We start from the raw sequence: 25,733 nt of genomic DNA on the forward strand, positions 1-25,733 counted from the left end.
GTGCTGCAGGACCCGACAGAGCTCTGAGCTATAGCTCAGAGCTCTCTAAGCATCTTTGTATTTGGGCTCCAAGGAGCCCCATTGGTCCTTAGCAGACCAATGGGGTTCCTTTAAATCAGAAGGAACCCCATTGGTCTGCTAAGGACCAATGGGGCTCCTTGGAGCCCAAATACAAAGATGCTTAGAGAGCTCTGAGCTATAGCTCAGAGCTCTGTCGGGTCCTGCAGCACAGACGCGGCGGCGGCGGCGGCGGCGGTGAGTGACGTCGGGTGCGGCGTAGTTACAATGTAACAAAGTTGTTACATTGTAATAACTTTGTTACATTGTAACTGATAGAACATTTCCGAGGATATTGCGAGGGATCATTTATTTAAAGGGACAGGTAAGTATTAATGGTTAATTAAGAATATTAAAGGACTTTTTTCGTGGTTATGTTTTTTGTTCAATTAAAATACTTTTTCTAAGGGTCTGTGTGTTTATTTACTTTAACTCTTAAAGGAAATGGGTAAGGGGTACAAGTACCTCTATACTCATTTCTCCTGGGAGGGGGGGTGGGCATCTGGGGGACCCCTTTTTAAAGGGGACTCCCAGATTCCACCATGAACCTCCCCCCCAGGAAATCGCGGCCTCCACCTCCACCGCCCATCGGAGGTGGAGAAGAGCCCCTTGTCCTTGGATTGGACAAGGGCTCGGAGGGGGAGGGGAAAGCTTGGCTGCCCCTCCCCTTCCAAGACCCCCCAATCCATGGACCATGCGGGCTGGTATAGTCAGGGTGCGGAGCCCCACGTGGCCGGTGCTCCGCATTCTGGCTATCCCAGCCTGCATGGGGGACAAGGGGTTAAAGAGGTCTGGGAGGGGGGACCCCACGTCGTTTTTTTTTTATATTTCCCACACTCAGAACGAAGTAAGTAAAACTCTTCCCACTTGGGGGAATCTATGAAAATAATACACTATTGTTACCTGTGCAAAAAAAACTGACATTTTCCGCATTTAAAAGACATTTTCGCCCTTGAAACTTAAAAATCGATTTTCTCAAAAACTATAAGGTCTTTTTGAAAAAATTTTTTTTCCTCTTATTCCCACTGATCCCCTTAATATACCCTGGGAATTTGGTGTTCCTAAACTTTAAGCAGGCTTTGCTATTAACCGTTAAAGTCGGCGGGTTTTTAAATGTTTACATTTTTCCTTTGAAACTTTAACATCGATTTTCTCAAAAACTATAAGGTCTTTTTGAAAAAAAATTTTTCCTCTTATTCCTCCTGATCTCCTTAATATATTCTCCAATTTTGAGGCTCTTAGCATTTAAGGGGGCTTTGCTATTAACCCTTAAAGTCGGCGGCTTTTTCAAATTATACGGAGCGTTACGGTTTAACGCGAAATTACGGTAGCGTTTAATGCGAAATTACGGCATGATACGACTGTAATGCGAAAATTACGCTTACGCGAAATTTCGCGAAATCCTTCTTCATTACGATTATGTACTTACGGCCATAATCGTAATTACACTAATTACGCGAAATTTCGCGAAATCGTAATTAGGTCATTACGCTCATCTCTACCCATGTCCACATGGCAATTTTTGAGTGGCCACAGTGGCGTTGCTAAGGTTTGAGACACCCGGTTTGGTAACTCATGGCGTCACCCCCCCCCCCCCTCACACACACACACGCACACCTTACACGTTCCCAAATCAGACTGCATCATACACACAGCACCTATGTGCTGACATACACTATTCAATTTTTAATAGATTTGATGAAAAACATTGAGTCTAATAAAACTTAGGCCAGGAAGCTATCCGCATGGAGTTTGAATGTTCTACCCATGTGTGCCTGGCTTTTCTGCAAGCAAATCAGCTAGCAGAGACAAAAAAACACACAGGGACACCGGGAGCCCGATATCGTGTATTATCGTACTGGTATATAGTCTAATATAGTTGAAGATATATACTCACAAGTGTGGGTTGCTTATGAAGGCAACCACTATCAATGCATGTGGAGAATAAACGTCTCCACTGGGCCTTGTAGGTCGCTGCTCCTGGAAAAAAGCACCCTATAATGATATAGTGGTGCTCACCCCTCCAAGTGGGGTCAAAACATATAGAACACTGAGGGAGGCGCTCAGTTGGTAATATTGATAACAGTATGCCAAGGTAAGAGTGGCAAGTCTTACCTGGTAACGAAGCCTCATAGACTGGATAAATGATAAATAATTTATTTTGCACTAAGGACTGACAGGATGAATGATAAATAATTTATTTCGCACTAAGGACTAGTGCGAAATAAATTATTTATCATGTATCCTGTCTATGAGTCTTCGTTATCAAGTAAGACTTGCCACTCTTACCTTGGCATACTGTTTTCAATATTTCCTGCAAGCACTCTGATTTCCTCCCACATCCCAAAAACATACAAACAAATTCATGTTTTTTTTCTCCCAAAATTGTCCTTAGACTGGATGAGAGATATTAGATGGACTATGGTTAGATTGTAAGCTCCTCTATGTAGTCTATAAAGTGCTGCAGAGGATGTCAGTGCTATGCAAATACATAATAATAATATGGTAGGACATTAGACTATGACTATGGTAGGGATTAGATCGTGAGCTCCTCTGAGGACAGTCAGTGACATGACTATGCACTCTGTAAAGTGCTGCAGAAGATGTCAGTTCTATATAAATGCACAATAATAATATGGTAGGACATTAGACTATGACAGGATTAAATTGTGAGCTCCTCTGAGGACAGTCAGTGACATGACTATGTACTCTGTAAAGTGCTGCAGAAGATGTCAGTTCTATATAAATGCACAATAATAATATGGTAGGACATTAGACTATGACAGGATTAGATTGTGAGCTCCTCTGAGGACTGTCAGTGACATGACTATGTACTCTGTAATGTGCTGCAGAAGGTGTCAGGGCTATATAAATACATAATAATAATATGGTAGGACAATAGACTATGACTATGGTAGGGATTAGAGTGTGAGCTCCTCTGAGGACAGTCAGTGACATGACTATGTACCCTGTAATGTGCTGCAGAAGATGTCAGTGCTGTATAAATACATAATAATAATATGGTAGGACATTAGGCTATGACTATGGTAGGGATTAGATCGTGAGCTCCTCTGAGGACAGTCAGTGACATGACTATGCACTCTGTAAAGTGCTGCAGAAGATGTCAGTTCTATATAAATGCACAATAATAATATGGTAGGACATTAGACTATGACAGGATTAGATTGTGAGCTCCTCTGAGGACAGTCAGTGACATGACTATGTACTCTGGAACATCAAACAATGTAAAGAAGGAGCACCACAAATGGTAGCAATCTTCGAGTGTGCCCTGGTCAAGGTCTTAGTGTCCAAACAGACCTGCAGCAATCCCAAAAGCAAGTAGGACCGGCACCTCTCTTAGCAGTGGTATCAAAGCTCTTTTATTGTATCAAAACGGCATAGCAATTGCTATGCCGTTTTGATACAATAAAAGAGCTTTGATACCACTGCTAAGAGAGGTGCCGGTCCTACTTGCTTTTGGGATGACTATGTACTCTGTAATGTGCTGCAGAAGATGTCAGTGCTGTATAAATACATAATAATAATATGGTAGGACATTAGACTATGACTATGGTAGGATTAGATCGTGAGCTCCTCTGAGGACAGTCAGTGACATGACTATGCACTCTGTAAAGTGCTGCAGAAGATGTCAGTTCTATATAAATACACAATAATAATATGGTAGGACATTAGACTATGACTATGGTAGGATTAGATCGTGAGCTCCTCTGAGGACAGTCAGTGACATGACTAAGTAATCTGTAAAGTGCTGCAGAAGACATCAGTAGTTCTGCACCTGCGCAGTAGCGTCCAGATGACGTCGGCCGGACCACGTGACCCGCGCAGTGGAGTGCAGAAGAGGCCGACCCGGAACCCGTCCTGGCGAGGTCGGCTTCCTCGGCGAAGAGGACCGGGAGACGCAGGAGCTGCGGCGGGGGCACAGGACGGCTGCCCCAGGCTGGAGGATGATGAGTAGGTGGAACTTTTTTTTTTTGCTTGGATCATTCCTTTAAACCTAAAAAAAAGGCGACATCTAGTGCCCATTCTTGAGAATGCAGTTAACATTTAATTCTCACAGGAGATTCATGTCACTATTTAGCCCGTATGGCTGCATAGAGTTGCACTTATTGATCCAAAAAGGTTCCTTTTTCAGTAATTCCCAATCATAATCTCTTCGTCTTGGGCTTATATTCAATTTATAAATATCCATTGCTTTTAAGTACTTTGGATCAGAATTATGTGTGTCCCTAAAATGAACAGCCACCGGGCTATTTTCATTTCCTGCTTTTATGTTAATTACATGTTCTTGTATATGTATCCTAAATGGTCTATAAGTTTTACCTATATAGATCATATTGCAGCTACATCTCAATTGATAAATAACTTTTTCTGGACCACAATCTATATCATCTTTAATCGTAAAAGAAGCCGAATTATAGTTAGAGATTTGTATATAGGGGCACAATAGGCAATCACAACATCGAAACATACCTATACCATTCCTCCTAACAATTCCTGTTTTTTTCTTTGAGCCAAGCTCACTACCTACAAGAATATCTGATAAATTTCTACCTCTTCTTGCTGCCATGTGCAGATATTCACCCACCAAATTTCTTATGGTTGGGTCCCTCCCTAGGAGATGCCAGTGCCTTGAAAGTATATCCTTAAAGAAAACCTGAACTGAAAATTAAAAGTCAAAATAACCAGACACAAGTCATACTTGCCTCCTGTGTAGTCTACTCCTCAGTGTCTTTCTCCTCTCCTGCGTCCTGATTGTTCACTGTGATCAAGGGAATTCTCCGTCCTCCATTTTGAAAATGGCCATTACCCCATAACAGCTTCCGGGTCAGCACACTGTAAAACTATAATATCACCCACTTGAGCCCTAGGGAAACATAGACATTACCTGGCACATCAGTTGTCCTCTCAGCGATAACTGACAGCAACTGATATATAACTGAAAGTAACTAATATATTTCTGTTCTGACAAAATTTTGTCAGAACTGGACGGGATCATTGTCAGAAGAAAATGGTGCGCTTCTGAGAGGAACTGATGGCAAGGTAACTATGTAATGTTCATTTGAAGTTACCTCGTGTGTTTATTTTAAATAATCTCTACTGAATATACAGTTTTCCTTTAACTCCAAAAAAGTTATTATTCAATATCAACCTCATCATATCCAAGACATACCCATGTTGTACTCCATATTTCTTATCCAGATAGAAACTCAAAGCCTCCAATCAGGGGTGTAACTAGAAATCACTGGGCCCCCCTGCGAAACTAACACCCCTTCCCTCCCAAATCCCCGGCCCCGCTTTCTGCACAGGTAAACTGAGAAGCAATGTTATACAGTTTCTAGTGCAGTTTTGAATGTGTTGTTACCCATGTGGCACTGCAGACTCTTCCAGCATCACTACAGTACAGAGCACTTGGGGAAGGAGTGGGGGAGTTTTTGGTAGAATATAGAAAGTGGGAATAGTATCAACATCTACCTTTAAGAACTTCATCTCCCTTTCTAATAATATACCATCCAAATACCCCCATATAATTTTATCATTAATTTTATCTACCAAATCTTTAAAGGGGTTTACGCGTATCCTTTCATAGGTAGATCTATCATTTAAAAACCGTCTAATCTCACCCTCATAGTAATCTTTCCTCATAATCACAAAATTCCCACCTTTATCACTTATCTTTATTACAATATTCTTATTACTGTATTCTGCAACTCCTTCAGCACCACCCTCTCTGCGTTAGTCAAATTATCTGGCCCTTTCGCCTTCCAATTAATAAGTTTTAAATCCTCAGTCACCAAATCCATAAACATGGATGTATAAGCGCAGGTATAAACAGCCTCGGACTGACCAGCCGAACTGCCGATGATTCCATCGGTGGGCCCCGCCTCCTGGGAGCCCCAGGGGGCCCCAGAGCCGGCACAGCGCAGGAAGGGGGGAAATTGGGCACACAGAGCGGCGGGGAGGGGGGAAGCTTCCCCCCCTCCCTCACCTAGGGGCCCCCCTTTCGCGCTCCCCCTTCCACACTCCCCCTCCCTCCAAAATGTCAGCCAGCGGCAGCGAGCGGAGAATAGCTTTACCGGCATGAAAACATCAGTCTTCAGAGGAGATCCATCGCTCTGCGTGCCGCTGGCTGGTCTCCATCTCTCCTGCAAGGCTGCAATGCACTGACCAATCACGCTCTTACAGGAAGTACTGCAAGAGCGTGATTGGTCAGTGCATTGCAGCCTTGCAGGAGAGACGGAGACCAGCCAGCGGCAAGCAGAGCCGCTAATTTGATTGCATTTTGTGGGGATATCTGCCGCCAATTTGATTGTATTTTGTGGGGTTACCTGCCGCCAATCTGTTTGCATTCTGTGGGGATATCTGCCGCCAATTTGATTGCATTTTGTGGGGTTATCTGCCGCCAATCTGTTTGCATTCGGTGGGGATATCTGCCGCCAATTTGATTGCATTTTGTGGGGATATCTGCCGCCAATCTGTTTGCATTCGGTGGGGATATCTGCCGCCAATTTGATTGCATTTTGTGGGGATATCTGCCGCCAATCTATTTGCATTCTGTGAGGATATCTGCCGCCAATTTGATTGCATTTTGTGGGGATATCTGCCGCCAATCTGTTTGCATTTTGTGGGGATATCTGCCGCCAATCTGATTGCATTTTGTCGGAAAATCTGCTGCCATTTGACTACTTGATGAATTATCATGAGGCATGTAACTACTTGATGATTTTATCTAAAATGTATCTGGTCGGACCTAATCTCTGTGAATAAAACCGCTACTTATTTTGTGTGGTGCATGGCGACACCCATTAATTTTTGCTGCGGCGCGCTGCGTGCGCCGCATGTGGACATATCCCTATTGGACACTGTCCTCAGAAGTGTTTAGAATCTATTCCCTACCATCAAATCATGCAAAATTTCTAGAGTACATGTATATGTGAGCCCAAAATGGGATGGGGGGGGAGGGGAGGGGGGAGGGCGGGGCGGGCCCCAGGCTGAAACTTCCTCGGTGGGCCCTTAGTGTCCCAGTCCGACCCTGGGTATAAAGCTGGGCCTAGGTCGTAATTTTGTGTGCAAGGTTGGGGCTAGCTCACCGTGGTCGACCTCATAGAAATGACTGCTCAGATCAACATCATCAACATCGAATTGGTTCTACACAAATATCATTGTCTGTGGGAGTGTTGGCGTTTATTTTTTTCAGGAGAACTGTCCTCAAGAACGATTGAATGTCCTTGTAGGCTTCAAATTCACATCCAGCTTGTTTCGGACAAAAATATAGTCCTTGTTGTAACAGAGACAACTGAGTGAGGACCACTCAGAGCAATGTCTGTGAGGTTGATAACATCTAGGGTGTCATTATTAACATGTGGCTCATCTACCGAGAAGGGTTCATTTCTCCACTCATCGCCAGCCTCCCTCTCGTTTGCCCCTTTGGCTGTGAAAAATAATCCCCGTCCCGGTTGCGATAAGCTCCTCCCCACACATTGGAAGCCCTGCCCAGCTCCTCCCCCATCTGGGACACTTCGGAATAAAGAGGTCCCATACAGGATTCCTAGTGTAACCATCCCCACAGCTGTGTGGGAGCAGGTAAGATGGTGTCTCCCTGACAGCAGTGACCTCTTCCTCTCTTATGTGACCTCTCCCTTCACCTAGGACCCATACTGACCTCTCCCTCCCCAGCATTAGCACTGCAGTGATCCTGCCTCCCCCAGCACCCACAGTGACTTCTGCTTCCCCTCATGGCATCTTTCTTGTCCCCAGCAGCATCCATAGTGACCTCACTCAGCACCTAAACTGACCTCTCCCTCCCCCAGCACCCCCAATTACGTCCCCTTCCTGCAGCACCCACACTGACGTCCTTTGATCTCTACTAATTCCAACATCCACCCACACCCCTTTCTCCCATAGTTGGCACCCAGTACTCACATGACACCAAGTACCTGGACCCAGGCCTAACATTGCACCCTGTACTCACACCTGCATACAGCCTCCACATGGCACCCACTATCTGCACCAAGCACCCACTTAACCAGTACATCACCTCCAAAAGTACCTGCATTTAAAACCCACGTGACACGCAATGCCCACCCATAGCCAGCACCCAGTACAGGCATGGCACCAAGCATTCGCACCTATGTCACACCGAGTACCTGCACCCAGCACCCACATGACATCCAGAACACGCACCCAGATCTCACATGGCACTAAGTACTTGCATTCAACACCCGCATGACACTCGATACCCACCCATAGCCAGAACCCACATGACACCCTGTACCCACACCCAGAACCCACATGGCACCCAACATCTGCATTCAGCACCCACATGACAACCAGTACTCCCTGGCCAGAAACAAGAAGGGTGGGGGAAGGTGCATGACAGGTCTGACTGATTCCACACCATTAAATGCAGCCAGCGCTTCTGTGACTGAACGTGTGTGTGAAGCGGAAGGGCTCAGGGGTATGGTTTGGAACAGTTTGAGAGCTGGGGGGTGAAGGTCAGATGCCACTGCTGGGCAAGGGGGCTGGGGGGGAAGGTCCCCCACCACTTGTATGTACTACTGTGCATTAAAGGGTGGGGGGGAGGCCCCTTTTTAAATTTGAGCACCCCCCACTTAAGGACCCTCTGCACGGCCCTGTCGGTATCTAGTTATAGGTGCACCTATATAGTCTTCTTTGGCTAGATTCCAGCATTTGATATGGCTATATTAGGAGAGTTTTAAATGATTTTAATGCTTGTTGCTGATAGTTGGTGTATGTTTACAATTTTTGATACTGAATAAATTGATTAAATTGATTATCTCAAGCTCCCTATGCTTATGATATATGTGAGAGCTAAACAATCTAGGCTGTGACATCAGGGTGGGGCTACATACCAATATATAGATATAGGAAGTGTTTCTGATGCTGAAACCAGCAAACTGACCGTAAAAGTGGGTATCCTAAATAATTTACTGCATTCTACTATATGTCACTACAGGGCCTCTTTAAGTCTCAACATTCATTTTTCACATTTCAGCTACACAGCTGTTACATTCCTTTTTCTCCTATCAGTCTTTACATGGTTAGTGACTTTGGCCTTACAGTATTTAATTTCATCTCTCCTGGATAAATATCTTGCATGCTTGGATCACTTGCACTGAAAGCAAAAATGAATAGTATTTAGCTAGAAAAGACGTGAAAAAACAAAACAAAACAGTGCTGGTTACCTGACCTTTGTGACGGAGCCACATTATCCTCCAGAAGAGTCAGACCAGTCTCTCTCGGCTAAGGACTGGCTGTGCCCACTTTATATGAACTGGTGGCTGTAAACAACTGGTTTGTACTTGAGATAAACATGATACGGAGATTGCTTTATATAGCAGGCCTATAAATAAATTGTTCTCCGTACAATATCACCCAACAGTTTGGTCTGTGTGCAGATTTGTTTACAGACAGCATGGATTTTTGTTTTAGCTGCAAAGGGAATGACTTTCTCTTCACACTTAGGGCCCGTTCAAAGTATAATAAAAATGCTTTTCAGCAAGGCTTGGTGTACAGAGGCGCCTGAGTAGAATAAAAACGTTTAAAAAAACGGCTAAAAGAGGGGGATGTTCAGGTGGACTTACCTCCCTCGAAAATATAAAACTCAGTTGAGTCACAATATATCAATACAAAAATGTTTTTTATTCAACTCCACTTAGTGCAACGCGTTTTGCGGGTGTGGTCCTGCTTCATCAGGCAAACAGGAGTATAACTATAAAACAAACAGAAATATATACAAACATAATGACCCATAGAAATAGCTTAAAATAAAGGTGCAGTTTAAAACATGAGAAGACATAATAAAATTGTAACATTTTTGGTCGCAGTGTAGTAAAACTCGCTCTATGTCTAAAAATTGCATCTAATTGATCATAAAATATCCAAAAGAATCCAAAGTGTACACAAAAGTTTAAACTCGGACAGGAGGGGGAAAGATCAGAGGGGAGAGATAAGCATCACAAACTTGGATCCCAGACTCTCAAATCACTTACTTACAAGCAAGCAATGAAGCAAATCATCTCCTAGCCAGTTCCTGGTAAGAATTCTGCAGAGTTACAGATGTGTTACTACACATCTGGCTTACTGCTCTATATTGTGTGTTTGTGTGTGGGGGTTCCTGACTTGCCATTAAACTTACAGCTAAGTGTCCTTCTCACCCAGTCTCTAAAAGTGGCCATACATCATTCAACTTGGCGGCTGATCGAGCATCCGATTCCATTATTATAATCGAATCAGATGAAAATCGGTGGCGCCAAGTGCATGCCCAACCAACAATGCGACTAATTTCGGTCCCGAAATTGGTTGCATAGTCGATTGCGCATGCTGCAATAACGCAATGAAACCCCCGGCGTTGTCCACCCAATGATAAATGTTCCTCCTGGTGCCCCGTACATGTAATACATTACCTTTCCGTCGCCACTGCTAGTCTCCCCAGGCTCCAGGCGCACTCCACTCGCCATACACGTGCGCTCCATGTGGTTTCCTAGTAAGGGGCACGCACATGACATCAGATGTCATACACACGGCCACTTTATTAGGCAACTACATGGAGTGTGTGTATGATGAGCAGAGTGCGACCGGAGCCTGCGGAGACTATCGGAGGCGGTGGAAAGGTAGTGTATTACATGTACGGGGCACCAGGAGGGACATTTATCATTAGAGGGATATCACCAGGTAAAGAGGTGGTCGGATGTGGCGTCACAAGGCTGATTCCCGGGAGATTTCATGCTGAAATTGATCGGGAACCGGCCTGCAGTGTATGGGCAGCTGACAGATCTCTGATCTCTCTCATTAGATTCGATTAGAGATAGATTTGTCTCTTAGTCGAATCTGCCCATCATCTCTAGCTATATAGCCACCTTAAGTATTCTTTTCGCTTTCCTTGCACAAGGTCTCATGACCACCTATTACATTGTAATGGATATTGACTGTCAGAGATTGGGTCCTTGGGCGACATCTCTGGGCCGGGATCAGTTGCTATTGACAACATTCTCTGTTGCTATGTGGAGGGACAATGGAGCGGCTTGTACATGATGTCCAAGCGGTGGGTGAGAGAGAGCTGTGCATAAAACAATTGGCCGTACAAGGCTTTAGGCTTGGTTCACATCAGACCTGATCACTAACAGCTAACTGAAGCAGGCAGTGCAATGGCCATTCAGATCCATTGAAGACTGCCCCCCATACCCAACTAAATTTAGTATACACCCCCATACACTAATCAGATGCCTCAGCAGCACCATTTCGAAGTGGCACACACTCTCATGAAATTATTATAAAACATTTCATTAACTGATTAATTTAAATAGCGCTATTGTGCTGGGAGTTCACGATGAACATCCAGATTGGGGTGATCAGGGTTTGGTTGCTCGAGGCAGGGGGGGCCGTTCGGTGTATGGGGCAGCCAGCCACAGCAGGCCTTGGGTGGCAAAAAGTACAAATCCAGCCCTGGAGCCGCCTGCATACATAGTGAACTCTATGCAAGAAAAATTATCTGAGAATCAAAGGGGTCCCAGAGTCAATTACAGACTTTAAGGGGTACCTTGTGTCTATCTTTAAAAGTCTCCTTCCCGATCACCCAAAGTGTTTCGCTTGGATTGTATACATTGGGCCCTGAGTCCCCCGGGGATATTTTCCTCAAACTGCAATACTCTGAGGCCAAATTCGACATTATGCGAGCAGCAAGAGAGCTTGGCTCTAAAGGCATAGGTGATTATAAGGGTGGCCACTAATGATCCAATCTTTTTCATCCAATCTTACCAAATCTATGTAGTATAAGGGTAAATTGGGTGAATATACTGAATGGATACTTCAGGCAGTTACCTTATATTACATAGAAATGGTAAGATTGGATGAAAAAGATTGGATCATTAGTGGCCACCCTTAGATACAGATCTATCCTGACATCTCTCCCATCACATTAGCATGACGGAGAACCTTGAAACCATTAACCAGCATCATCCAGCGGAAAGCGACACAATATACCAGTAGGTGGGGATTCCCGTTTATGCTACACTTTAAATTGGGACAGCAAAACATCCAGGTCCAGTCTCTACACGAAGGTTTTCTGGCACTAAAGAAACGTACAATGCTAGAAGATGATGAGGACCTTCAAATGGACTCCTCCAGCTCCTTTAAGCGACTACAAAGAGAATGGCAGTTCCCGCAAGAACAGTAGCAAAAGATTAAGGAACTCTGCGATTACACCTTCTAGAATCCCGAAAGGCCCAACGATCCTCGGGCCATTTGCAATTCACTTTTTCTCATGAGTTTTCTCCTACAAGATAAATTTTCATATTCTATTTAAAATAACTTTTCAGCACTTTGAAATTGAAAAAGTACCAAAAAGTAGGTGAAAAAGTACTGTCATAATTATTTGAGTATTTTCTTGCTTTCCGGTGGTTTAAAAGGCATTTTATTGAAAAGTTTAAAAATATCACCTAGTAAAAAAACTCAGGAGAAATAGTGGATTGCACATGGGCCAGTGTCTCTAGCACCAAAGGATTGAAGGTCCATGTCCTAGGACTATGGTAGGGATTACACTGTGAGCGTCTCCAACACAGGTTCCCCCCAGTTTAGGTAGTGACAGGTGCCCCCCAGTTTAGGTAGTGAGTTGACAGAACCCACCATGTTTAGTGACAGGTGCCCCCCCCAGTTTTAGGCAGTGACATAGACCCCCCATGTTTAGTTACAGGTGTCCCCCAGTTTTAGGTGGTGACAGGGACCCCACTCACTGGCGCCCCCCTCTGTCCCCGTTGCCTATCATGTAAAGGCAGCGTGTCAGCAGCCAGCGTCAAACCTCCGATCAGCCGGCGACCAGTGAGAAGCGGGCTCACCCCCCGTGGACACTGCGTTACATATGTGGAAGTGATGTCACTTCCAAATATCAGTGCGGTGTCCGCGAGGTCCTAGCGCCCGCTTCTCACTGGTCGCCGGCTGATCGGAGATCTTAAGCTGGCTGCTGGCACGCTGCCTATTACGAATTAACAGCACAGGTTGCTCCAATTTATATTGGTAGCAGCAAAGACGTATATCGTGACCCAGTGGCTAAACCAACCCTTTTATTGACATTTTCTTGTCAGTTCTCGAAAATAGGATAGATCACATTCTGATCTGCGAAAGGCTTAATGCCTTGATACAAGAGAAAATGTACCAGTTTGAACAAATCTGGGAGCCATGGATTGAGAAAAGGGGAGGATTGGACCTCTACTTTGACTTTTTGGCCTGAACTTATTTCACCCATTGAATGACATCATCTTTGGTCCTATGATCCTTTGGCAGACTCACGTTTTATAGCCTTGTTCAGTTTGTTTGCTCTGCCGTGCCTGGACTGTTCTAGGTATATGCACTATCTATGTTTACAAACTTTTTATTTGTTGATTTCATAAGTTGGCCACCCCTGTATCTTATAGGGAAGTGGCTTATTGCATTTCCTTGTAATCTGTACGCTTTCAGTCAATAAAGTATTTTAAAACTAAATCAAACACTACCGACAAGCATTTTCAGAATTCTGAATATTTTATTATATTCTTTTCCTCATTTATACAATTTTTTTTAATATAATTTATTAAAGAAAAAGCAGTTTTTTTTTTTAACAAACAATTTCCACAAGAGCCACACTTTTCCTTCCTTTTAACATTTTTACATGAAAATACAAAACCCAACATTCCACCCAAAAACCCAATCCCCATCCTCTCCTCCACCCACTCAGAATTCTCAATAATCAATACCCAATCTTATTCATCATAAAACATATAAGACTCATTTATACAATTCAACAATGTTTTCATGAAAGATATTTTTTCCCCAGTGGCTAGGTAGCCAGCTAAGGACGTACAATTTCAAATTCATTCAAATTGACTATTTATCCACAAACATTTATTACAAACAATTAATCAAAGTTAAAGCGCACCTAAAGTGTAGGTAAAATGTACTTCAATAGTTCTGTCTCTTGTTTCTGGCAGTTAATCACAAAGAGAAATTATTAATTTATTCAGCCACTCGCTGTATGCCCCTTTATACAGGTGCAGTGGTGTACCTACCATAAGGCTGCAGGTGCTCACAGCACCGGGTGTAGCCATGGCTAGGGGTGCCGCTGTGGTGCTCAGTCACTGTGTTCTTTCACTTGGGACCTTTTCTCATTGTTTGAGCAACATTCGGGAAAATAGCAACAGGCAGTGCATGGGATTGCACTTCTTCCTGCACTAGATGTAGCACCCCTCCCCCTTCCTGTCCCATGGGCAATGTGTCTCCTCGCTCTCTACACACAGCCTGCAGTGAATGAATGTGCAGAGCTGCAGGGTGAGTAGAGAGAATGATTACTGTGCTGCAGCTGGGAAATTAACAGGGAGAGGTGGCTACTGTAATACCAGAATGCCCTAGACTATTGATTATTTATCCTGATCAGAGTAATTAATCAATAAGGCTGTGTGCTGTTGCAGAAGCCAGTGGCACTGACATCTTCTACAGCACTGAATAGAGTACAGAGTTTTATAACAGTTAGCTACGTCCAGATTCTGGTTACCAGGGCCGGCCTTAGATTTCACAGCGCCCTGAGCGAAACCAGATTTTGGTGCCCCCATTCATCCTTTGCACGCACGCACGCACACACGCACGCACGCACACACACACACATATGCAATTCACCTTTTCTCCTGAGTTATCTCCTAGGATAATTTTCATCTTCGCTTTAAAATAACTTTTCAACATTTTACAAATGAAAAAGTACCTCAGAGTTGGTGAAAAAGTACTATTAAGAGCCCCCTCTTTAGTGTATATAATCAGATCCCCATTTTAGTGTATAAAGGCAGATATCTCCCCCCCCCCCCCCCCCTTAAAGAGACTCTGTAACAAATTTTTTTGCAGTATTTCTCCTATCCAACAAGTTCCTAAAGCTGTTCCATTGTGCTCTGGCTTACTGCAGCACTTTCTACTTGCACCATCTCTGTAATAAATCAACTTATCTTTCCCCTGTCAGATTTGTCGGCTGTGTCTGGAAGGCTGCCAACTGTTCAGTAATGTGAACAAGTTAACTCCTTCCAAGCCCCTCCAGTGCTCCTGTGATGATTATTCCTCGCAGACAGTGTCCCTGCTCTCACTGTCAGCTTGTCTGCTATCTGTGAGGCTGATAAACACAGACTGATAAACTGAACAAAGAATAGCTGGCTGAGGAGGAAGCTGTCTGTCAGGCTGACACGACTCCGGGCTCTAAAGACACAGCTTGTCATGCTTCATTGACACTGAGCTCTTTCAAAACTTGCACATAACCTCTGGAGACGGAATTCAATGTGTAACTCACTGAATTCTCTGTGTACTCACTGTGTATTAACTGAGTTCACTGCTCTGCTGATGTACTTACTGTTTTGGTGGCCATCTTTTCTGTTTACAAAACAGTTTATAAAACAGTTTTTTTACCCTCTTTATTGCAGTGGAGAGCAGCAAAAATATTACAGAGGAGGCTAGGAGATGATCTCAAACAGGCAGGGATGTTTGTTTATACATCATTTTGTGAATACAGATTCTCTTTAAATGTATATAGGCAGACCCCCTCCCCCCAATCCTTTAGTGTATATAGGCAGATCCCCCTTTTAGTGTATATAGGCTAGGCAGATAAATAGTGTATATAGGCAGATCCCCTTTAGTGTATATATAGGCACCCCTGACTGCCCCCCCCTTCCCCAACCAGAAGGCAGTTGGGGAACCTTACTTTTCTTCTTGACTCGTCCACCGTGTAGCTGGGGACAAAAGATTGCCAGGACTCAGGAGTGACAAGTCTCTGATTTGAGGCAGCGCAGCTCCTGAGCAGCCTGCATCCCCCACTGAAGCAGGCTGAGCCATCCAATCAGACATCGCCTGTGAGCGAGGGGCGGCACTACTGGCACACACGGCTCACACACTCTCTGCAAGAGGCAGCAGCAGGCTCCTGGAGTCTTTGCCCCCATCACCCTTAGCGGGACCGGGGGCGAAGAGGCAGAGTCACTAGCAGCAGCCACAGACGGACTCGGAGCCCGCAGCCAGGTAGAAATGCGGCCAGGGCCAGTCTAGAGTAGATGAATGCACGTGTGCCCTTCTGAAAGCCAGCGCCCTGAGCGACCGCTCCGGTCGCTCAGGTCAAAGGCCGGCCATGCTGGTTACTCTCTTTCCCCAAAAATCCTCCGACCCAGTGCCCCGACCCGTCAAACCTCCCATCAAAAAATTAGTTGTTTTTGGGGGGTGTCTGTAAATAATAAGCCCCGGGTGTCAAATTCCCTAGGTACGCCACTGTACAGGTGTGAGATTTTTCCTTGAGGAGAGGAGGAATCTCATGCAATTAGGACATGGCCCCAAACGTGGGGGCTTAACATTGACCCTCCCGAGGTAAGGATCCATTTGCTTGCTTTGTAAACCTCCCAGGGTTGCTTTAAGGCCCCTTCCACACTTGCAGCATTTTGATTGTCCCGAGCAGGCTGAGGACGACATGATTAAAGACCTCTTCCACACTTACAGCATTTGGTTGCAGTGTGATTATTCTACAGTTGCGCCGCAGCAGCCCCGAAGCGTCGCACTGCATGTTGCTGCTGCAGTGGAACCATACAGTGAGGCATACAGCACAATGAAAGTACGCCGCACTGACTATGTAAACACACTCGTCATACTGTACTGCTGATACACTGCATGCAGTGTGTTACTGTGAAGGACCCGTCACTGTGATCATTGCTTCTGTGATGGGATGCGGCAATATTGTGAGCGACGTCACACGACACAATGTTGCAAGTATAAAAGGAGCCTAAAGGTGTGGACACTTTCCCTTAAAGTTAATGGGAATCTGTCCTAAAAAACAGTCAAATATTTACCTAAAGAGACGGAAGGCTCTGGGATCCTATAGAGCCTTTCCTCTCCTCTCCTGGTGCCCGCGTTTCAATGGTAGCTTCCACATTGGAACCCCCGCCGTGGAGGACTTCAGAAGTCTTTGAGTACTCTTGAAGACAGGCGGCTCCATACCGCGCACGCGCCAGAGAGGGGGCGCTTGCGCATGCGCAGTATGGAACGGCCCATCTGTGGGAGCACTCCAGCTCCCGAAGACTTCTGAAGCCTCCTTTGGCGGCAGAGAGCAGTATTTGACCAAATTGGTTGAATACTGCTACAGGGGAGCCAGTGCTGGAACGGGGACCGGGAGAGGAGCGGGGAGGCTCTATAGGACACAGAACCTTCCCTCTCCTTAGGTGAGTATCTGACATTTTTTTCAGGACCGTTTACCATTGACTTTAAAGGGAACCCAAGGTGAGAGTGATAAATTGCCTTGCAGTCCAGTTGATCTTCTGGCATATGTAGTGTCTGAGTCAAAACCCTGAATATGAAATATTAAAAAAAAAATATAAAAAACGTACCTAATCTGCATGCATGTTCAGGGTCTTTGGCTAAAAGTATTGGAGGCAGAGGATCAGCAGGACAGCCAGGCAACTAGTATTGGTTAAAAGGAAATAAATATGGCAGCCTCCATATCCCTCTCACCTCAGGGTCCCTTTAAAGTGGTCTGAAACTCTGACAAGACATTCAATACAAATGTGTTTTCCTACTTTTTATTGCTCATACAGTTATCATATTTGCTTTTGTGCATAAGTAATATTGTCTGTTCACAAATTCCAAGTTTCCAAAGTGCAGTTTATCTTGCCCTAAATGCTGTCATTGCATTTCATTCAAACTGCTTTTTTTTATTATATATTAACATCTTCTAATGAGCTATTCTGAACTGTGTGTGTGTCTGAAGCACAGAGTTCCTTTAACTTGTTACACTGTGTTTACACACGTTGTAACAACATTAGAATGTAAAAAAAGTTACTGTTATCTCCAGTTTGGATGCAGATTTGAAACTGAATAGCAGGACAAAGTGCTTTGTTTAACCATTTCAGTGATGTTCTGCTTAAAAAAATTCTGGGATAGTAGCTTTCAAGCTGTGAGGAATCTTTTAGAGCAAAGTAGAAATGCTGGCATTCAGACCACTTTAAAGTGTACCTGTAGGGAAAAAAGGGCTGTAGTTTAAGGAAGCTGTCACCCGGGTTTACGCTCCCTTCACACATGCAATCGCAAAATGCTAGCGATTAGCGGTAATGTTTTGCGGCGGTGATTTTTACACAATAAACACGTATTTTTCACTGGACATTTTTGCATTTCTTGAGCGATCAGGATTTGCAATTGAAATACATTGCAATCGCTCAAAAAATTGCTAAAAAATGCTGGATGTAATCACGAATCGCCGGTGATCGCAGCAGTGAGATCACTGCCATATAGATTACATTGCACTAGCGCTTTTAAAAAGCACTAGTGATCGCTGGCGATTCAGTGATTAGCGGTAAAGGTGGCCACACACCATACAATAAAATGATACGATTTTACAGCAATTCAATAAAAACTCGGATCCCCCGAAACAATCGAAAGCTTTTTTTTTCATTCGACTGAAAAATCCAATCAGATTTCCCGTTTTCTTCTATTTTTATCGATCCGGAATGCCAGATATTTTTCTTCAATCTTTCTAATGATTGTATGGTGTGTGTTAGATTGTCAATTAATTAATATACACACCCTAGCAATTTTCTCAGAGTTTCCAATCATTTTTTATCATAATTGGGGAAAAACTGAACATAGGTGTGTGGTACATTGGTCAGATTTTTGAAATGTTACAATCAGTCAGAAAATTGATTGCAATTCTTAAATTGAACAGATTTTTTAAAAAATGGTATGGTGTGTGGCCACCTTAAGTGTGAATGGGCCCTAAGAGCCGGTTCACACATGCTTTTAAAAACGTACCATTTTCCGGATTGTACAGAGCTGGATAAGCAGACAAAAAAGTATACAATGTTTTGAAATGGAACTATTCACACATTTCAGTTCCATTTGATTACGAACAGCAGCCATTCACAACATACATTTAATTTATCATTACTATCTGTTTTTTGTTGTTTTTTCATAGGAAGTTCTTTGCAGCACACAGCATTGCAAGAGGAGAGGCGGCTGTCTTCTGTCCTGCTCTGTCAGTTCCCTTCCTGTCCTTTACAACTAATACATAACTGATGGAGAACCGATACAAAATGGAAGGAACGTACTGGACAGGACAACACTGGAACAGAACTCATAGGCGAACACAGGGGGGGATTACAGCTGCCCAGAATCCCCCCTCAGACCAGAGCCAGTGCAGTGTCTGTGGATAAGAACAAGTTGAGACACCTGAATATCTGCAGGTATCCTGCAACTCGCAGCACTGCCCCCTTTCTTTCCATGCTACAGTTGACTTTGGATGAAGCAGCAGTGTGTGTACAGAGCATGGAGCAGCAGCATGTGTACAGAGCATGGAGCAGCAGCATGTGTACAGAGCATGGAGCAGCAGCGTGTATACAGAGCATGGAGCAGCAGCGTGTGTACAGAGCATGGAGCAGCAGCATGTGTACAGAGCATGGAGCAGCTCTGGGGAACGTAACAGAGTCAGGTATGAGCACAGCCCTGTGCCCTGCTGTGTGAATGCTTCACTTTCCCCTTTCCACTTTCCATATCCTCATTATTATCTGTATCCAAACTGCTCCTGATATATCCCGTTGTCAATCAGAAGCAGATTGTACATTTAGGAAATAATTGTCAGATCGTGTCAGTTGGACGGGAAATTGCATTATGTGTACCCAGCATGATGTCCAACCATATTATTATACTGTATTGTGCGTGGCTGAGAGATGCCTTTCAGGAATCCCCCTCTTGAAAATCCTGGGTTTGCCCCTGTAACTGTACACATTTTCATGTGGTGTATGTGTGTATCCGGCCAATTCGAATTGAGGGTAAACAGCTGTATGCATAAGGGCTAGTTCACACCGGGTGCTTTTGGGGAGCGTTTCAGTGCTTTCCTGGTCGCCGGCAATCAGCAAAGCGCTGTGACAAATGTATCCCTGTAGGATCATTTTGAATGCAGAGTTTGGGATTAGCATAAATCATAAATGTTCTGCAGGAAGTATTTTGGCGCCAATAGTGATGCGTGAATGGTAATCGCAATCGCCGGAAAAAAAATTGCAATTGCTGGTCTTGTGATTTGTTTTGGGATCCAGGTGTGAACCAGGCCTTAGGGCTTGTTTCCACCTTGGCACTATGCAAGACACATCCAAACCCCTCTAGCTGTATTATGCATGGCATAGGGATTGGCATGCTTTCGTCTTTTTACCCACATGCAAATTGGACGTCAGCCTATTGGTTTCAATAGGATGCGTTTCCCTGTCTGAATTAGCATGCAGAGAAATGTAAATAATAACCCCAAGTGGAGACGGGCCCAACATCCTGTGGGTATTTGGTATGGACCCCCTTTTTTAATTTTATTATTGCTACTACACATGTCCAGATGGATAGGAATATTGTGGCTATGTCTATTTATGATTTATATGCATTGTTTAGCCACAGTAGTACATAGTAAATTTGCATGCACTATATTTTGTGACCACTAGAGGGTAGTAGTTGAACAGGCTTCAACTGTGATGGTCGTCTTTTTATATCTATTCCCCATTGCTCCAGCCTATACGAGCTTTTAATGTGTATGTATATTTATATCTATGTAAAATCTGTATGTATATGTAAATTCCCCCAGCATCTTTTATTCAGGTGCTTTCTAGCGGATCAGCTATGTTATATTATATATATATGTTATGTTTATTTATCTTGTATGATTCTGCGCTCCACAGTAATTAAACATTTCCTGGTGCCGGTTGACACCACAATGAGGCTTGGTTCCGGCGGTGCGCCGGATAGTGTGCATGCGTCAACGACGCGTGTCCCTGTCCGGCGGAGGGGCGTGGCCACGCCTCCCGATCGCGGAAGTTCAGGGCTACTTAAGGAGAGATGTATACACTGCACATCATCTCCGATGAAGGACGGATGTCCGACACGCTTTAGATAGGTACCGGGCCGGGCCTCCTTGTGTGGATACCAGTACATGCAGGGTAAGTTTAAGTTTTTGTCTTAGTCTAATTTTCTATTTGCGGCTGCGCAGATTCATTGTCACCAATCTAGCCATAGGGCCTTACAACATTGTATACCTTATATTTCTGTGTGGCACTGCAATTTAGATTGACTGATTATTGATATAGAGGGGATTGTCCTTCTTACCCAGTGTGAGATATTGTATCTATGTATTGACTATATGGTCCACACTTTGTGGCTCAGCCCGTGTACCAAAATATTTTTTAATTGTTTTTAATGAGCATTTCTTCCTTAATAAAGATTATTGATATGCAAGATGGAGCTGGAGATTTGGTTTATTTTTGATGTTGTGGGCATCTGTTTGATATTAGAGTTTGTATAACTGTCCATCAACATGGATCTTTGGTGTTTTTTGCTAGTGCTCTATTGTGTCTGCTTATGAGACGGGCCCTACATCACACAACAGGGCGGATTGTCTGATAACTGACCAATCATAATTACTACTTCTTTCCCCTTCTTACCTATTATAATTAACCTCCCTGGCGTTTTGTTTCTGCTGGATTTCTGCACAAAAAGTGATCCAATTCAATTCAATTTTTATAACCCCTTCTGTCCCCAGTGTGTCCTCCTCTGCCCCCCCAGTTTATCCTCCGCTACCCCGTTTTTCCTCAACTTTCCCCCCACTTGCTCCCCCTTCCCAAGTGCCCCCCTTCTGCCTCCGTGTACTATCAGAAGCGGCAGCTTAGCTCACCTAATCCATGGCTCCAGCAGCGACCACAGACCTCTGCTCTCCCGCACTGCTCCCCTAGTGCCGGCTTTTGCTGATCGCGTCATCAGCTGAAACCAGCACTAGAGGTACAGTGAACATGCTTGAGGGCTGGAGGGGGCAGAGGAGGACAAACAGGGCTCAACTATTGCACAATGCTATGCTCCTCCCCCTTCCTCAGCCTGCCAGATGGGCGTGTACTTTATAAGCTTACATCAGGCGTTTTTCCTCTGCAAGCCTATTGACTGTGTGGAGTATAGACTGGCTAGACATTTTTCATTTTCATTGCTACGAGATTCATTAGCTAACCTTGTCACTGATTTTCTACATCTATTGTTAATTGACAAATGAATTGACAGGCAGCAAACCTGGATGCTCCCATTTCACAGTGTTTATTAAAGAGTAACTGTCAGGCTGCAAAAGCTAATTTAAACCTCTATTCTCCTGTGTTAAACAGTTTAGAATGAAGCCAAAAAGGCAATACTGCAGTTAAAAATCTCTCTTACTTTTGAGGTGTGCTGAACAGCAAGGATGTTAGACCCAAGCTCTTAAAAGGACGAGAGGCCGCATACCATACTGCAAAGCATTCTGGGGCTGCTTGGGTCCTCCCCTCGGCTGCTAGTGAGAAGTTACAGGCTCATGTTACAACAGCCAGCACTGAAAAATCTCCGGGCAGAGTACACTGCAGAAGTCCGCTATTGTTCCTAGCCACATGGCTAATTTATATTCACTGCACAGTAGTGTTGTCTTTTGTGTGAGTGGAATCATCAGGAAGCAGGGAGGACATGACGACACATTTGGCTTCATAGGAGACAGACAAACATGGAACCTGCCATGAGCTGTCAGGAGCATCATTCTCTGCATATACTATATACAAATTCTGTGAAGTCCAAACGTGGACAGTGAAATGCATATGTAATGTAAGTACAGCCAGTATTTAGCTACTGATCTATGTGTTTATTTTTCTCTGAGACCCGATACCTCACAGCTCCTCTTTAAGAACCCTGTGGAATAACTGTTTTACACATACAGGTTTTGTATGCTTCCATATAAACTGAAATACGGTGTGCTATTAATCCCTGCAATGCATGGAGCTGAACTGAAGGGACTGCATTTTTTCTCACCAACAGAGCAGAGACACTTTGAAATATAAGATGAGGATCAGTATAAGAAGAGCTGCACATACATTATTCATTCTTGCTTTGAAGCATCCTCCATATGCAGCTGATGAGCTTCCACCAGTTCACACAGCCTCCAACTCTTCTCCACTCTTGGTGGCTTCCTGTGTACAACTCTACACTCAGGACAGGCTACCTGGTATTCGACAGAATATTCGTACTCCCATGTTCTGTTGATGCACCCCTTACAGTAGCTGTGGCCACATGGAAGAGTTATCGGATCCTTGTAGATATCTGTGCAGATACAGCAGGTCAGAGCATCGGTCAGGTATGTGGGGGGAGGAGACCTGGAGAATGACATCAGAAATAACGGTCAAAGTGTGCCTTTTAGATCATTAAAATCATACCTCCCAACATTTTGAGATGAGAAAGAGGCCACACTTAAAGTGAACCAGAGACGAAGCACCCTCATGTATTTTACCATAGAAATCAGTGGGAACATTAGAGAAAACATTTACCATGCTCTCTGTTCCATCCTCACTGCTAAAAGTGTCTGTTATCTAGCTGAGATAAGAATCCCGGACTGAGCATTGATTCTGGCTTTGCTATAATGACTCATCTATAATGATTCCTGAGCAAAGCCAGCAGGGGGCAGGCTTGGACTTGAAAAGACACAAAAGAACACAGTCTCAGCTATAATTATTCTGTAGCAAAGCCAGACCGACTGCTCAGTCAGGATTCTTATCAGAGGTGCTAACAGGCAAATTAAACAGAGAACAATGAAACAAAGAGCAGATTAGGTGTTTACTGTCATGTTCCCACTGATTTATAAGGTAAAATACATGAGGGTGCTTCATCTCTGGTTCTCTTTAAGCCACACCCCTGAGACACCCCTAAGTATACCCCTGACTAGTGTTGGGCGAACAGTGTTCGCCACTGTTCGGGTTCTGCAGAACATCACCCTGTTCGGGTGATGTTCGGGTTCGGCCATATGGCCGAACTAAGAGCGCATGGCCGAACGTTACCCGAACGTTCGGCTAGCGCTGTGATTGGCCGAACGGGTCACGTGTAGTGTTGGGCGAACATCTAGATGTTCGGGTTCGGGCCGAACATGGCCGAACTCCGAACATAATGGAAGTCAATGGGGACCCGAACTTTCGTGCTTTGTAAAGCCTCCTTATATGCTACATACCCCAAATTTACAGGGTATGTGCACCTTGGGAGTGGGTACAAGAGGAAAAAAAAAATTAGCAAAAAGAGCTTATAGTTTTTGAGAAAATCGATTTTAAAATTTCAAAGGGAAAACTGTCTTTTAAATGCGGGAAATGTCTGTTTTCTTTGCACAGGTAACATGCTTTTTGTTGGCATGCAGTCATAAATGTAATACATATAAGAGGTTCCAGGAAAAGGGACCGGTAACGCTAACCCAGCAGCAGCACACGTGATGGAACAGGAGGAGGGTGGCGCAGGAGGAGAAGGCCACGCTTTGAGACACAACAACCCAGGCCTTGCATGAGGACAAGAAGCGTGCGGATAGCAATTTGCATTTTGTCGCCATGCAGTCATAAATGTAATACAGATGAGAGGTTCAATAAACAGGGACCGGAAACGCTAACCCATCACAGATGTTCATTGTTCATGTTACTTGGTTGGGGTCCGGGAGTGTTGCGTAGTCGTTTCCAATCCAGGATTGATTCATTTTAATTTGAGTCAGACGGTCTGCATTTTCTGTGGAGAGGCGGATACGCCGCCGATCTGTGACGATGCCTCCGGCAGCACTGAAACAGCGTTCCGACATAACGCTGGCTGCCGGGCAAGCCAGCACCTCTATTGCGTACATTGCCAGTTTGTGCCAGGTGTCTAGCTTCGATACCCAATAGTTGAAGGGTGCAGATGGATTGTTCAACACAGCTACGCCATCTGACATGTAGTCCTTGACCATCTTCTCCAGGCGATCGGTGTTGGAGGTGGATCTGCACGCTTGCTGTTCTGTGTGCTGCTGCATGGGTGTCAGAAAATGTTCCCACTCCAAGGACACTGCCGATACCATTCCCTTTTGGGCACTAGCTGCGGCTTGTGTTGTTTGCTGCCCTCCTGGTCGTCCTGGGTTTGCGGAAGTCAGTCTGTCGGCGTACAACTGGCTAGAGGAGGGGGAGGATGTCAATCTCCTCTCTAAAGTCTCCACAAGGGCCTGCTGGTATTCTTCCATTTTGACCTGTCTGGCTCTTTCTTCAAGCAGTTTTGGAACATTGTGTTTGTACCGTGGATCCAGAAGGGTATAAACCCAGTAATTGGTGTTGTCCAGAATGCGCACAATGCGTGGGTCGCGTTCAATGCAGTCCTAGGCCGAAGAGGTCATAGCCTAGGGTCACAAAACCTGTTTATTTGGGCAATTTCAATGGTGGCGAGTCTGACGTACATAAATCGCAGCAATGGCCGTTAGCAACGTCTGAATCTCACGAAATGTCTCATGCAGGTAGAAGACATATTGTTAGACTTGGGCTCCAAAGATGGGGTCCCTACATCTCTGCAAATCAGAGTTACAGGGCTCCAAATTTGGTAAAATCCCCCATAGGCTTTCATTGGGCCTCCTATTTACAGTTCCAAAATCTCACATCTTTTCAAAGGGCAATTACTCAGCAGTGGCAAATTTTCTAGCATTGTAGGGACCCTTAGGGGGAACATTACTGGTGAGTTTCGGGCACCTAGGCCAAAGAGGTCATAGCCTAGGGTCACAAAAACCTGTTTATTTGGGCTATTTCAATGGTAGTGATGGTGGCGTACATAAATCTCAGCAATGGCCGTTAGCAAAGTCTGAATCTCACGAAATG

The 25,733-nt window shown here is 44.5% G+C and overlaps 2 protein-coding genes across 3 annotated transcripts in view; both read right to left on the minus strand.

Annotated features, from left to right (window-relative positions):
* The window catches only part of LOC137525956 (uncharacterized), a 70,471-nt gene extending 61,094 nt beyond the window's left edge, over nt 1-9,377 (minus strand). Inside the window, exon 1 of the mRNA XM_068247165.1 lies at nt 9,287-9,377. The gene's annotated coding sequence lies outside the window, so the exon portion shown is untranslated. The remainder of the gene's footprint in view (nt 1-9,286) is intronic.
* Nucleotides 9,378-22,963: 13,586 nt separating this feature from the next.
* Nucleotides 22,964-25,733, minus strand: part of LOC137524179 (uncharacterized) — a 42,646-nt gene continuing 39,876 nt past the window's right edge. For both annotated transcript variants that reach the window (XM_068243760.1, XM_068243761.1), the window contains exon 5: nt 22,964-23,249. In XM_068243760.1, coding sequence (XP_068099861.1) covers nt 22,976-23,249 — 274 coding nt within the window. In that variant the 3' untranslated portion in view covers nt 22,964-22,975. The remainder of the gene's footprint in view (nt 23,250-25,733) is intronic.

The sequence above is a fragment of the Hyperolius riggenbachi genome, chromosome 7, assembly GCF_040937935.1.
Source record: "Hyperolius riggenbachi isolate aHypRig1 chromosome 7, aHypRig1.pri, whole genome shotgun sequence".
NCBI lineage: Eukaryota > Metazoa > Chordata > Amphibia > Anura > Hyperoliidae > Hyperolius > Hyperolius riggenbachi.